The sequence below is a fragment of the Canis lupus genome, chromosome X (genome assembly GCF_003254725.2).
Source record: "Canis lupus dingo isolate Sandy chromosome X, ASM325472v2, whole genome shotgun sequence".
Classification (NCBI taxonomy): Eukaryota; Metazoa; Chordata; class Mammalia; order Carnivora; family Canidae; genus Canis; species Canis lupus.
Window position 1 is genome coordinate 106,149,673 of NC_064281.1, and position 16,109 is coordinate 106,165,781.

Here is a 16,109-nt window from a genome sequence, read left to right on the forward strand (position 1 = left end):
TCCCACATCAGGCTCCCTGCATGGAGCCTGCTGCCTGTGTCTCAGCCTCCTCTCTTTCTCTCTCTGTCTCTCATGAATAAATACATAAAATCTTAAATAAATAAATAAACCCCATAAAGCAGTATTCATTCAGATCTGCCCACATATCTTCCCAATCTATTACTTTTCACTCATCTGAAAATTTTTCTTTGGCCCAAGGAATATCTGTTAGTATTCTCTTGAAGTCCCACATTGGGGCCCTGTGAGGAGCCTGCTTCTCCCTCTGTCTATGTCTCTGCCTCTCTCTGTGTGTCTCTCATGAATACATAAATAGAATATAAAATAAAAATCTCATTCTGAAACATTGTTTATTTAACCTGAATGGGAGGTAGCTGTGAGAAAGCACTATCATCAGGGCATTTACTGAGAAAAAAGACCTCAGAGGTAATTGTTTAACATTATGATCACCTGAGGTTGCCAGCATCTTGTATTTTATTCAGAGTAAAAGATAATGAAAACAAATAAATAATAATATATTTGCGAATACCTGTTAAAATCATTCATCCTTCATTGCCCTTATGTTTTATGTTTCAAAAATTTCCACCCTAATTTTGGTTGTTTATTCTTCCATGTGAATGTTAAAATCAGCTTGTCTAATCAAAAATATCCTCTTTGTGTTTCTGGTGAGATTATGTTGGAGGGGAATAGTGCACATAATTGGATTAGAAATAATATTGGCAAATCACCTAACCATATCACTGGTTATGTATTGGAAGTATAATTTAACTTGGGAAAACTTAATATTTTTATGATGGTGAGTCGTCCTATCACAGATCTGTGGGTATCATTCCACTTCTTACAATATTCTTTTATAGAGAGAGGCAGAGACAGAGGCAGAGGGAGAGGGAGAAGCAGGCTCCACTCAGGGAAGCCCAACAAGGGACTCAGTCCTGGGACTCCAGGATCATGCCCTGGGCTGAAGGCGGCACTAAACGGCTGAGCCACCTGGGCTGCCCCAATGGCAAGCATATTAAGAGACTTCTTAACTTTCAACATTTTTTACATTTCCTAGTCATGTTGCATCATTCCTAAATATGCTCTCTGGATCATGTTGGCTAATATTCAACGTTTTCCCATTAATGTTGCGGGGAACTTCTGCTGCCTGGGTACCAATAGTCTCTGGCTAAGAGATGCACGAATAAGCAGGGAAAATGTGATGCAGAAGTTCATGCAAGGGATATCCAGACGCTAAGGGTCCTCTAAAGAAGTGGAAAAGATGAGTCTCCCCCAGAGATGGTGCACACCAGACTGACTCCTCAAAACCAGAGCACTTGGCTCTCCCTCTCTACCTGCATCAGCCCCGCTCACACCACCAAAGACTTGGGGTCCTGGGCTCCTCCCCTGGCCCCGCCCCTCGCGCACCGCCCACGAGGGGAGCCACGGCCACGCCCCTTCATTCTGACTCCGCCTTCTCGACCAGTCGTTAGGCCTGGCCTCCCGCGCACGCTCCCACCCGGTGAACTGCTCCCGCCCGAGCGCCTGCGCCCTAACGACCACCCGGCCTCATTGGCCGGGCCCGCGCCAGCGCCCGGGCTCACGCCAACCCCGCCCCCGGGCCCGCCTCCGCGCGCACGCACTTCCCGCCACGCCTCCCCGCCCACCTCGGCCACGCCCCGCCCGGCCCAGCCCAGAGAGCGCGAGCGCGAGCGCGAGCGCGGCGCGATGGACGGCCGAGTGCAGCTGATCAAGGCCCTCCTGGCCCTGCCCCTGCGGCCCCAGACGCGGCGGTGGAGGAACCCGATTCCCTTCCCCGAGACGTTTGACGGCGACACCGACCGGCTGCCGGAGTTCATCGTGCAGACGGGCGCCTACATGTTAGTGGACGAGACCCTGTTCTCCAGCGATGCCCTGAAGGTGACGTTCCTCATCACCCGCCTCACCGGGCCGGCCCTGCAGTGGGTGATCCCCTACATCAGGAAGGGGAGCCCCCTCCTCAATGATTACCGGGGCTTCCTGGCCGAGATGAAGCGGGTCTTTGGATGGGTGGAGGACGAGGACTTCTAGGCCGAGAGCCCGTCGGGCCTGGGGGCGGGTGCTCGGGGGGAGGGTCCGCTGCGCCCGTCGCCCCGCCGCGCCTCCCCCTCCCTCACCTTCGCGGCGCTCGAGTGGCCGCGCTCTCCCCCGCGCTGCTGTCCCCTCCCGCGTAGTGCTTGCCTTTGTTCCAGGAATAGCGCTCCAGGTCCCCGCCGCTGCCTCTGGGCCCCGCTCCGGAGCTCGCCGCCCCTGTGCGGCCAGCCGGGCCCCTCCCGTGCACACTTGGACTCGGGCCCGCGCTCCAGCTGCGGGCCTGGCTCCCGTTACACGCCGGGCGGACCACCCACAGCCCGGCCGCCGCGGGCCGCCTCCGCCAGACTGACCGCCAGGCCTGCAGCGCGGTGCCAGGAGACAGACCCGCGCCGTGGCTGCCGCCGCCGCCGCTGACGCCCCGCACCGTGCGCCACCACCAGACTGCGGCCTCCAGCGATCTGAGCTCAGCCAAGAAGTATCTGAGCCGGCCGCGGTCCCCGGACACTGATTCCAGCAGCTTGCCACCCACCCCCGCGGAGGGGCCGGCCAGCCTCTCGCCTCCAGTGAGACCCGTTGCACCCCTCTCCACCCAGAGACCTCTTCTGCTCCTGCCAGATGGCCACCAGGTCCCAGGGGTGCCTGGCAGTCGGGTCCAGTCACTCGTTTTCCTTCTCCTGTGGACCTGTGCGTTTTGCCCAGGTTCCTTTCTCAATTCGCAGCTGTCTCTCTGATGTGTGCCTTTTGTTCAACACAATAATTAACCCCTGCACTCTGCCCAGCCCTTCCACACTACCTGGACAAACGTCTTTTCCTTCTTTACAATAAATGTCAGACGCTATTAAAAAGAAATTGAGTCTCGGTTAATGTGGCACCTCTCCCTTCCTCAGACAGGTACTTGGGGTCCGTGGGTCTAGCTCAGCAGGGGTGTGCCCTGCTGTTTTGTGCCTGATGTGGAATCTTTGCAAATAGAGCAAATGGTCCTGGGGACGGAGAGCCCACCGACTCTCACGCGGGGCCATATGCTGACTCTTCCAATCCGGTCAACTCCATGCCCCCTAAGAAATGGACCTGCATCTGAGTTTGGCCAAGGGAATATCAGGACAAGGCAGCTACGAAGCTCTGGAAAACATTTCCTTGTTTCCAAAGAGCTGCTGGAATGCATAACATCTTTCTGTGACAAATCATGAATCTCACACATAGGTTGCTGAACACCTGTCAAATTTTATTTAATGCATTATTCAGGAAATCAGCAGAATGACAGGTTCTTTAGAAAAAGCATTTACATTTATAGAGCCTTGGTTGTGTGAGTAGTAGAGAAGGGAGTGCAGAAGTGTGATTGTTAATTTAGTCTGAACCTGGTTGATGAAATTACAAGTTTCTCTGAAAGGCAGAAAAGGAAAAATGTCACTTCTTACTGTTCTCTGCATGTTCACCTCTGAAATCCACAGTGGCTGAGAAAAGCCTCTGCTACCTCATCTATGGCTGGAAAGGTTAAATATCCCATTAGTGTCAGATAAAAGGTGGGCTTCCCTGGCAGCAATGTCAACTCTGCCTCACTTCTAATTTTGGAATCTCAAACTACAATTAGATTTTCACCCAAAGAGGTTCATTCCACAAAGAAAAATTTATTTATTTTTTTTTTTTAATTTTTATTTATTTATGATAGTCACAGAGAGAGAGAGAGAGAGAGGCAGAGACATAGGCAGAGGGAGAAGCAGGCTCCATGCACCGGGAGCCCGACGTGGGATTCGATCCCGGGTCTCCAGGATCGCGCCCTGGGCCAAAGGCAGGCGCCAAACCGCTGCGCCACCCAGGGATCCCCACAAAGAAAAATTTAATGTATGGTCATGTATTATTTTGCTTGAGTGACCATGGCACAGCAACACACACTGAGGCGCTTAAATAGCAGCAATTGTTTTTCTCAGGGTTCTAGAGGCTAGAAGTTGAAAATCAAGGTGTGAAAAAAGTTCCTTTGAGGCCTGTGAGAATACGCCCTTCCAGGCCTCTCCTTGCCTCCAAGGAGGCAAGATGGCTGCCCTCTCCCTCAGTCTCTTCACATTTTCTTCCCTTTATGTGTCTCTCTGTTTAAATTTCCTCTTTTTATAAGGAAACCAATCCTGCTGAATTAGTGCTGCCTTATGACCTTATGTAACTTGATTACCTTTGTAAAGACCCTATTTCCACACAAGGTCATGTTCTAAGGTACTGTGGGCTAGGATTACAACATACTATTTGGGGGGAGAAACAATTTTTACAAAATTCCTCCCATATTCATAACAGTATCTTTAGGAGATCCCCTTCCTCAGCCTGTTCTGTCCACGTGGCTCCCTTTATTCTAGATCCTGTGTGTCATTTCACTCTGAAATGAATAGAAGGTGTGAGGTGGTTCACCACCCTTTAAATAAAAAGAGCCTTTGGCTCCTTTCAGTGTAGCAGGCCTGTGGTAGGAGATAGAAATCGAGACAATGACAGAGAGAAAAAGAATTAATCTCAGGGGGGTCTGGTGGCTCAGCTGATTAAGCTTCTGTCTTTGGCTCAGGTCATGATCCCAGAGTCCTGGATTGAGCCCCATGTTGGGCTCCTGGCTCAGCAGAGTGTTTCTCCCTCCGCTCTGCCTCTTCCCCCTGCTCATGCTTGCTCGCTCTCTCTGTCTCAAATGAATATATAAAAATCTTTAAAAAATTAATCTCCATGCAAGTCAGACCTTTAATCTCTGTATTGGCCTCGTAAGCATGTACACATTTTTTTTCTGGTTGGGTTTGCACAGTTCTTCAAGAAAACGTTTTAGAGAAGCCAGCATACTCTGCAATCCTCTCCTCCCCATCAGAACGGTCCCCTAGTGAAATAAGTCAGACAGAGAAAGACCAATAGTGTGTGATTTCACTTGTATGCGAAATCTCAAGGCTAAAACAAACTAGCAAACAAAACAAAACAGACTCATAAATATAGAAAACCAACTTACTGACTCGTCAAAGAGGAGATGAGATAGGTAAAGGGGATTAAGAGATACAATCTTTTAATTTAAAAGTAAATTTTAATTTTTTAATTTTAACTTTTTAATTTAAAAGTAAATACATTGGGGATTCCTGCGTGGTTCAGCGGTTTGGCACCTGCCTTTAGCCCAGGGCGTGATCCTGGAATCCGGGGATCGGTTCCCACATCGGGCTTTCTGCATGGAGCCTGCTTCTCCTCTGTTTGTGTCTCTGCCTCTCTCTCTCTGTCTCTCATGAATAAATAAATAAAATCTTTAAAAATAAATAAATAAATAAATACATCATAGGGATGTAATGTACAGCATAGGGAATATGGTCAATAATATTGTAACAACTTGGTTTGGTGACAGATTGTGACTAGACTTATTGGGGTGACCATTTCATAATGTATATAAATATCAAATCACTATGTTGCACACTTGAAACTATTATAATAGTGTATATTATTTATTTTTCAATTAAAAATAATTGTCCCCTAGTTAGTAGATCTGTATATTGGTCTGGGTACTTATATAATTTTTGGAGTCATGAATTGTCCTAATAATTTCTTATACATTCCAAAATCTCTGTATGAAATTATAATATATAGACACAAGGGAGTGTTAGCAACACAAATATGTGTTTTTACAGCATCATCTTTGCAATCTGAAACATTATTATATTGTTGGTGAATTACATTGTTGCATTCAGCCTCTAATCTTTAGCTGGTTATATACCTTAGTTGGTTAACATATGACATACTTATAATGCCTGACATTAGTATAATGTTTTCACAATTCATTTGTCATCCCTTTTAATTTTCTCTGCAAAATCTTGATTGATTGACTTTTTCACTCATTTGTAAGTCAGTCACTTATCATTTATTAAGTACTTCCTGCGTCCCAGGCACTTTACTATGAACTATGGATAAGTCTTTGCAAAAGTACAGTCCAAGTCTTCCGGGACTTTAGAATCCATTTGGCTATAATGTAAAAACAATATGTGTATGGCATCTCAGTTTGGGATTTGTTTAATAAAGTCCATGCTCAGTCACACTGGCTGAATGACAATAGGCGAACTTCATAACCTCCCTAAACCATTGTTTTCTCATACGAAAAGTAGGTGAAACAAAACATATATATTAAATTCCTAATGAGAATTCAATGAGATTAAAAATATAAAATCTGAGCATTCAGTAAATGGGACTTGCCAAAACCATAATAACAACAATCATTCGTATTACTTTTTTTTAGTATATGATAATGAACTGGTGCTTGTATATGTCACAGTGGGACTACAGGATAGAGAATGTAGGGTTTTTTTTTTAAGATTTTATCTATTTCCTTGACAGAGATAATGAAATAGCACAAGGAAGGGGAGCATCTGGCAGAGGGAGAGGGAGAAGCAAGCTCTCCACACAGCAGGGAGCCCGATGCTGGCTCTCTCTCAGGGCCCTGAGATCATGACCTGAGCCAAAGGCAGTCACTTAACCTACTGAGGCACTCAGACACCTCTAAAGAACAATTTTTTAAATTTTATTTATTTTATTTTAAAAAATGTGTTTAAAGATTTTATTTATTTATTTGAGAGGGAGCAAGGGAAAGGACAGAGGGAGAGGGAGAAGCAGGCTCCCTGCAGAGCAGAGAGCCCCACATGGGGCTCGATCCCAGGACCTCATGATCATGACCTGAGATGAAGGCAGATGCTTAACCTACTGAGCCACCTAGGCACCCCAAGAATGCTTTTTAAAAAGATTTATTTATTTGTGTGAGAGAGAACAAGTTCAATAGGGAGAGGGCAGAGGGAGAGAGAAAGAGAGAATTCTTTTTTTTAAAGATTTTATTTACTTATTCATGAGAGACACAGGAGAAAGGCAGAGAGAGAGGCAGAGACAGGAAAAGCCCAATGCAAGGGGCTTGCAAGGGGCCCAATATGGGACTCCATCTTGGGACTCCAGGACCATGCCCTGAGCGGAAGGCAGCTGCTCAACCACTGAGCCATCCAGGCATCTCAAGAGAAAGAATTCTTTTTTTTTTTTTTTTTTTTTTTCAAGAGAAAGAATTCTTAAGCAGACTCCCCCTGAGTGTGGAGTTTGTCAAAGGGCTCGATCTCACCACCCCAGGATCATGACCCTGGGATCATGACCCTGGGATCATGACCCTAAGATCATGACCTGAGCCAAAACTATGAGTTGGAGGCCTAACCGACTGGACCACCCAGATGTCCCAGATAAAGAACAGTTAAATCTGCCCCAGTTGAGGCAGGGACCATCTCAATAGAGGAAGTAGTAAATTTGTTGAGACTCGATTCCAATCTAAGAGGGCCACCTGTATCTGAGGTTCGGAAAAATGAGACAGTGTGGCTAGAATATAAAAGTCATGAACAGGATATGAGGGGACAAGTAGAAGGCTACATTGTGAAGACTCTTGTACGCATGCAAAAGCACATATCACTTATCCTATAGTCACCAGGGGAACAGCGGGAAGATACTGACTGGAGCACTGATGGGATTAGATTTGTGTTTTAACATTAACTCTGGGGATGACATTGAACATAGATTGTGGAGGGATAGAACATGGGTCAAGACCAGCAATGAGTATTTTGCAGGTGAAAGCTATCCAGTGCTTCAAGGTAAAGAGGATACGAAGATAAAAGTGACATTTACATTCATTTGAACTCTCAGTAATTAGTTGAGAAGTGGAAGGTGGGGAGAAGAGGAATCTGGGATGGGCTCAAGTTTCTGGCTTAAGAATTGGACCATTCCTGGACCTGATATGGGCCAGGCTCTCTCTAGCTTGTTTATTCTTTTGCCTGGGATATTTTGTATTTCTTCTTTGCTTTTCATATATTTTAAAGATTTTATTTTATTTATTTATTTGAGAGAGATAGGGAGAGAGAGAGAGAGAGAGAACAAGCAAGGGAAGGGGCAGAGGGAGAGAGAAGCAGACTCCTCGCTGAGCAAGGAGCCCCACTTGAGGTTTGATCCCATGACCTAGCCAACTGAGCCCCCAGGTGCCCCTGCTTTCCCATAATTTTCACCAGGCTCATAAGACTATTTCCTACTCACTGGATCTGTTCCTTTCATTCAGAAATTCTTCCAGTCCCAAGCCTATTTGAGTGGCTCCTCTAATGGGCATCCCATGGGTCCTCAAACATTCAGATGGCATCATATTGAGATAGGACAAATCTCATTAAATTGTAGATATTCAATCCATGTTGTGGCAGGTTTAAAAATCAACCTTAGGGGTGGCTCCTACCTGGGTGGCTCAGTCGCTTAAGCATCCAACACTTGATCTCAGCTTAGATCTTGATCTCAGGGTTGTGAGTGCAATCCCTGAGTTGGGATCCATACTGGGTGTGGAGCCTACTTCAAAAATTAATAAATAAAAATCAAATCAAATCAAAATCAATTTTAAATGGGGTTATACTTTACATGCAGTAAAACCACTCTAAAGTATGGGTTTCAATGCACTGTGCAATGCATCCAGACATGTTTGGCTGTATGAGTATGTTTTCATTGCTTCCAATTCACCCCGTTGGTTATAGAGGGATTTCTGCTCTAGGGTTATGGAGATGGCTGGACACACAACACCTGACACTGGATAGACAATATCAATGGTTTTATTAGTCACAGAAACTCACAACCCGGAGGAAAAATGGCATACTGCAGAGATAGGGGCGGGGATTGCACTTGGACACAGAGTGTACAAACAGGGAGTGTTATGGTGGGCTTTGTGGCATCAAGAAGACATGGTGGGTCCCAGGAAGAGATGTGATTGGCTTCTTTGAATAATTCCTCGCTGAATTGTTCCTCATGCTGTCAGGAAACAGAAACCCGGTACTTAGGGATAAGCAAAGACTGCACTTGGTCTTTCGGAGAAGAGTTGTTTGGCTGGGGGACCCTGTCTGTGGGAGCAAAGAGGGGAGCAGAATTCATGGTCAGGACATTTGAGGTCTTCCTGATTTCCCTGAATGTCAAGGCAGTACATAATACTGGGCTGCAACGTTAGGCCTTAAATCACAGTATGTATGTATATAGCTACATATATGTGCGTGACTCAACACCCAGAGTTGAGATATAGAACATTTCTATCTGGTGCCTGGGAGGCTCAGCGATTGAGGGTCTGCCTTCTGCTCAGGTTGTGATCCCGGGGCCCTGGGATGGAGTCTCACACTGGGCTCCCTGCAAGGAGCCTGCTTCTCCCTCTGCCTATGTCTCTGCCTCTCTCTCTCTGTCTGTCATGAATGAATGAATGAATGAATGAATGAATGAATCTTAAAAAAAGAACATTTCTATCACTCCAAAATGTTTGATTATGCCCCTTTGAGACCACTCACAGCCCTAGCCCAAGCAGTCTAGCACCATAGATTCATTTTGCCTATTCTAGGATTTCATATAAATGCAACTGTACAGTATGTACTATTTTATTCCAGCTTCTGTAGGGGCCAAGGACAGGCCACCCCAAATCTACCACAATGGCATACTGATGATTTTGAGTTGAAGCTATTGCGGAACAGCCAGTACAATGATGGTCACTAAGACCCTCTTCTGTCCTCCTGAAAGCAGGAAATAATCTCTCATATGAAAACTACCCTCTCTGTCCTAAGAAATAGAGAAATATCCTTATTACCAGAGATAGGAAATTTACAGCCAAGAAGGCTGTAGAGACAAACCTTGTTACTTTTTTACTTATCTACTGCCTCAGACCAAATTCTGCTTAGATTCCTTAAGAATTGGGCAGCCCAAGTGGCTCAGCGGTTTTAGCGCTGCCTTCAGCCCAGGGCCGATCCTGGAGACCTGGAATCGATTCCCACGTCAGGTTCCCTGTGAGGAGCTTGCTTCTCCTTCTGCCTATGTCTCTGCCTCTCTCTTTCTGTGTCTCTCATGAATTAATAAATAAAATATTTTTAAAAAATTCCTTATGAATTAAAATCTCCCAAGCATCCATTTACGTCATCCTGTTAATTCCTCACATATTTATTGTCAGTTTGTCTAGAAAGTATAAAAACTAGGACTCCTGGGTGACTCAGCGGTTAAGCTTCTGCCTTCGGCTCAGGGCGTGATCCTGGAGTCCCGGGATCAAGTCCCACATCGGGCTCCATGCATGGAGCTTGCTTCTCTCTCTGCCTGTGTCTCTGCCTCTCTCTCTCTCTTTCTGTCTCTCTTGAATAAATAAATAAAATCTTAAGAAAAAAACTGCCTGCCTTGGTAATTTCTTTAGATCTCATTTTCATTATTGGGCTTCCATGCATGTGTAAGAAATTTGTTTTTTTTTTTCTCCTGTTAATCCATTTAATTTAAATTTAATTTTTAGGGGATCCTGGGTGGCTCAGTCAGTTAAATGTCTGACTCTTTTTTTTAAATTATTTATTTATTTATTCATGAGAGACACACACAGAGAGAGGCAGAGACACAGGCTGAGGGAGAAGCAGGCTCCACGCAGGGAGCTCGATGCGGGACTCGATCCTGGGAGTCCAGGATCATGCCCTGGGCCGAAGGCAGATGCCATAACCGCTGAGCCACCCAGGCATCCCAAATGTCTGACTCTTGATTTCAGCTCAGGTCATGATCTCAGGATTGTGAGACCAACCCCGCTGTCAGGCTACATGCCTGCTTGAGATCCTCTCTCTCCTTCTGCCCTCCCAAACCTGACTACTCCGCTTAAAAATAAATAAATTGAATTTGTAGTTCAGCTGAACGACCTTGAAAGGTAGAGGAAGTATATTTCTTTCCCTACACTTCTTTCCCCGCTACATAATGTTTTTATATTCATTCATATTATAGCATACAGCAGTCGTTCATTAGCTCATTCCTTGTTATTGCTAGGTAGTATTCCAACACATAGATATACTAGATTTGTCTTCTTTATTAATCTGATGAAAATGTGGGCAGTTTCAACTTTTATGCATTATAAATAAAGCTACTATGACTTATTTTAAGGAATTTATTTATTCATGAAAGATAAAGAGAGAGAGGCAGAGACACAGGCAGAGGGAGAAGCAGGCTCCTCGCAGGGAGCCCAATATGGGACTCGATCCCCAGACACTCAGCGCCTGAGCCACCCAGGTTTCCCAATAAAGCTACTATGAAAATAATTATGCAAGTCTTTGTGCAAGTCTTTTTTGAGCATATATTTTCATCTCTGGGGCAAATACTCAGGAGTGGAATTTCTAACTTACACAGTTGGTGTATATTTAACTTTGTAAGAAAATGCTAAACTGCTTCCTAAGATGGTTTTACAATTACATACTCCTGTCAGCAGTATATGAAAGTTTCATTTTTCCACATCCTTACCAACACTTGGTATTGTCATTATATTAATGTATTAATTTAATTTTTTAAAGATTTATTTATTTATTTGAGAGAGAGAGTGGAAGGAGAGGTAGAGGGAGAGAATCTTCAAGCAGACTCCCCACTGGGTATGGAGCCCAATGTGGGACTCGAACTCACAACCAATGAGATCATGACCTGAGCCAAAACCAAGAATCAGATGATTAACTGACTGAGCCATCCAGGCACACCTATAATTTTTAATTTTAGACATTCTAGTGTGTGAGAGACTCGTTTTATTTTTGTTTTTTATTTACCTGATTAACAGTAATATTAACCATATTTCTAATAGCCTTATCATCTATTTATATATCTTCTTTTGTGAGGAATCTGTTCAAGTCACTGAGCCATGGTTTCTTAAATAAGCTCCTCACTGGGTGTGGAGCCCAATGTGGGGCTTGAACTCACAACACTGAGACCAAGACCTAAGCTGACATCAAGAGTTGGACATTTAATTGACTGAGCCACCCAGATACCCATTGCTGGGCCATTTTTAAATTGTTGTTTTTCAAAAAAAACAAAAAAAAACAAAAAAAAAATAAATTGTTGTTTTTCTTTGATTTTTAAGATTTTATTTTTTAATTTTTAAAAAAGATTTATTTATTTATTTATTTATTTATTTATTTATTTATTTGAGAGACAGAGAGGGAGAGAGAGGGAGAGAGAGAGAGAGAACTTGTGCATGGGGGTGGGCAGAGGGAGAGGGAGAAGGAGAGAAACAGACTCCCTGCTGAGGTTGGAGCCTAGTCCAGGGCTCCATCCCACCACCACAAGATCATGACATGAGCCAAAATCAAGAGCTAGATGCTTAAGTGACTGAGCCACCATGGTGCACATTGGTGGGTCATTTTTTAATTGTCATTTTTCTTCTTTTTTAAGATTTAATTTTAAGTAATTTCTATACCTGATGTGGTGCTGAAACTCACAACTCCAAGATCAAGAGTCAGATGCTCCAGTGACTGAGTCAGCCAGGCACCTCCATTTTTCTTATTACTATTGAGTTATAGTAGTTCTTGATATATTTTGTATAACACCCCTTTGTCAGATATATGTACGCATGTATGTATGTATTAGATACATGTATTTTGAATATTTTTCTCTAGGCCTGTACATTGGCCTTCAATTTTCTGAAAGCTATCTCTTGAAGTGTAAAATTCTTCATAGTTTATATGAAATCCAATTTATAATTTTTGACTTTCGTTATTTGAGATCCTCTGAAAAGCAGATGCCAAGATAGAACTAGACAGTCAAGAAATTTATTGAGGGAGGGGCACCTAGGTGGCTCAGCAGTTGAGTGTCTGCCTTTGGCTGGGTTTGTGATCCGAGGTCTCGGGATGGAGTCCCACATCAGGCTCTCCTCAGGGAGCCTGTTTCTCCCTCTGCCTCTCTCTGTGTGTCTCTCATGAATAAATGAATGAAATCTTAAAAAAATAAAATACAATGAGATTATGGTGATACTTGCATAACTCGATAACTTAAAAAAAAAGCCATTGATCTGTACACTTTATTTGGGTGAATTTTATGGTATGTAAATTATATGTCAATAAAGCTGTTAAAAATCAAAATGGCCCTCGGACAAAAAGTATATTGGTTTTGAGTGCAGGGCTCTGGTGCCTTCACCGTCAGTCCTAGCTCTACCACTCTGTAACTGTAGGACCTTGGGCAAATGATTTGGCCACGTCAAGCCTCAGTTTCTTTTTTTTTTTTTTTTTAAGCCTCAGTTTCTTTAACTATAAATGGTGCTTACCTCATGGGGGATGTTGAGGATTAAAGGAGAACATCTGTGTAAATGTCTGGGGCCATAGAAGGTGTTCAAACATATCCAGCTGTTTTGTTATTATAGCGATCTTTATCTCTAATCCAAGGACATCCTTTCAATGAAATAAAGTCCGGCTTTGTGAAAATTGAAAACATACTGTAGATTTAAGAGGTTAATTTGTAGAAATACAGAAAGAAGTGCCGTTTTACGGGACATCAACCAGGCTTGTACCTAAATTAACAATTGTCTTCCTGCATCCCTCTCTCCACACTTTGAAGTAGCTGTCTTTCTGATTTCCTGGATAGTAAATTGAATGAGATTTTGACAGTTGTTCATCACCAAGCTATGTGAGAATTAGGGTTGTAACGATTTGAAAATTGTACTTTCAAGCCACTTATTACACAAGTTCTCTACCAGGATTGCCCAGCAACCCAAGATCTCAAGACACTAAATAGGTCACTACGTCCTCTCTATGTCTACATCTTAAATTTTTTGTCCATCTTAGTCACAAAATTTGTGCCATGTTATCTTAAATATAGACTTTATTTATTTTCTTTTAAAAGTATTTTATTTATTTATTCATGAGAGAGAGAGAGAGAGGCAGACACAGGCAGAGGAAGAAGCAGGCTCCATGCAGGCAGCCTGATGCGTGACTTGATCCCAGGACTCCAGGATCATACCCTGGGCCAATGGCAGGCGCTAAACCGCTGAGCCACCCAGGGATCCCCTTAACTATAGACTTTAAATCAATATTGGCTCCAATCTCAAAAAAAGGGTTAATTGCCTTTTCTCTCTCAGCCCTCATATATTACCCCTTAAAAAAAATCTTTATATTTCTCCCTCCTTTAGTGTTCACTTCCAATTTGGGGCCTCAGGGTGAGGCAGACTCAATTGATGAGAATAAGGGGAGGGAAACAAACCAAGGACAACTGTCATGGTTGAGGTGGCAAAGTCACTGCACATGCTAAATGCATGTAACCTTCCCAAATCTGCATGTCAGAGCCCTACTTGGCAGTGTGATGGTATTAGGAGGTAGGGTATGGGTGGAGGTTATTGGCATGGATGAGGTCATGAGGTTGGAGCCACCATCCTGGGATTAGTGCCCTTGTAAAAGGAAGAGACCAGAACTCTCTATCTACCTCTTATGACCATGTGAGGATACCGAAAAAAGGCAGCCATTTGTAAACCTGGAAGTGAGCCCTTGCAGGACGCCTAATATATCAGTGCCCTGACTTGCCTTTCCCTGCCTCCAGAACTGTGAGAATTAATGTTCTTTTGTTTAGAGCACCCAGCTTGTGGTATTTTATTTCAGCAGCCTGAACTGAGACACAAATGAAAAAGAGAGCTTCCCTTCTGCCCTTACACATACCATTTCTTCCTTCTCTCCCTTTATGAAATCTTGTGAAAATGCTCATGATTAATTCTTGAGAAGTATTAACCATCTCCCAGACATTTTTGTCACAATAAAGGACTGGGGATGATAGAACCAGAGTAGACAAAGGAACAATCCCAAACGGAGCCACGCTGGCAGGACGAAGAAAATTGCAAGAGTTTTTGTTGAGAGGGGAAGGGGGTTACTGACACCATTCATAACAGATCCAGACGCCCCTGCCATTCCTACCTACCTTTAGAGCCAGGTGGACACAGATTGTAGGGAATACACTGGACCGACTCTATAAAGTGTTTCCAAACTCTTTTCAAACCACTTTAGCTAAATCTAGGTTTATTTTTTTAAGATATTATTCATGTATTTGAGAGAGTACACGGGTGCAATAGAGAGAGAGCGCATGGGCGGGGGGTAGGCAGAGGGAGAGGCAGAAGTAGGCTCCCTGTTCAGCAGAGAGCCCTAAGCAGTGCTCCATCCCAGAACCCTGAGATCATGATCTGAGCCAAAGGCAGATGCTTAAACAACTGAGCCACCCAGGAGTCCTATGTTTAAAACTAAACAGTGAATATATGTAAAACAATACTCTTTTCTACCCATCCAGAAGGCCAATTGCCACCACCTTAAATTAGAACCTCACAATAAACTTGCTTTCAATTATTTTAAGAATGCTGAGAATTATAAAAACATTTCATTAAGCAATTCAAATTCTTCCTCTGACGTCAAGACTTTGACCTATTATGTGCCAAATTACAAATTAATGGTGGTTCCACTATTTGGAGGAATAAAAAAAATAGTCAAAGCACATCCTATAGGTAAGGTACCTCCAGTTCAATGTACAGTCCTGTGAATCAGAACAAATGACTAGCAAATGCTTACATGTTCAAATGAAGAAAGAGATGGAGAGAGGAATAAGTCAAAAAACACTGGTGTGATTTATTCTACTACCTTGTGTTCTGGAAAATCACCAAAACTTAGAAAAGAGACAAAAAGATGGTGGTACAACCTTTACACATCACATCAAAGAACTGTGTATAAGCCCATCTATGGGTCATCTGACTCAGGATATTTAATTTTGATGACCAATAACTGGTGAGGGAGTGCAAGCTTTTTACAGTACTAGATATATAAATGGTTAAACTGTAGATAAACAGCAATGACTTTTCCCTGCTTATTAGGTAAGTTTACATGTTTATTGTTCTACAGGTCAATAACCAAGTTTGTACATAAACAAGCTCATTTCTGCATGCTTTTCCCCAACCCCAGTACCCACATAATGAAGGCTGTATAAATGTTTTTTAAAGCACCTATATCATTCTGCTGGTTTCTTGAAAAATGGGTTAAATAAAGATTTGATATTGTTCACCATCTATATGGGATTAATGGTTTTTGACAATTTAGGAGCATTCAAATGACTTTTTGGAAAAGAAACCTTTTAAGAGTAGCCTCCTGGTTAACTTTTCACACTGTCTTAGCCAAAGTAAAGATCCATTTCTTAAGAGGCTTGGAACAATCCTAAATCGTTCAAAGGAGTCATCATCTGGGATTGACCAGTTATCAGTGGGGTCTCCTTCCCCAGGACTACCTAAGGATTCTAACGTTGATGTTTTATATGCA

General features: G+C 43.4%; 1 protein-coding gene across 1 annotated transcript; it reads left to right on the top strand.

Moving 5' to 3' along the window:
* Window positions 1–1,641: 1,641 nt before the first annotated feature.
* On the top strand, window positions 1,642–2,895 carry RTL8C (retrotransposon Gag like 8C). Its single transcript, XM_049107319.1, has one exon. The coding sequence runs from the start codon at window positions 1,702–1,704 to the stop codon at window positions 2,041–2,043; it is 342 nt and encodes a 113-aa protein (XP_048963276.1). The 5' UTR covers window positions 1,642–1,701; the 3' UTR covers window positions 2,044–2,895.
* The last annotated feature ends 13,214 nt before the right edge of the window (window positions 2,896–16,109 follow it).

Coding starts and splice junctions, on each gene's coding strand:
- RTL8C (XM_049107319.1), top strand. CDS start 1,702: ATGGACGGCCGAGTGCAGCTGATCAAGGCCCTCCTGGCCCTGCCCCTG.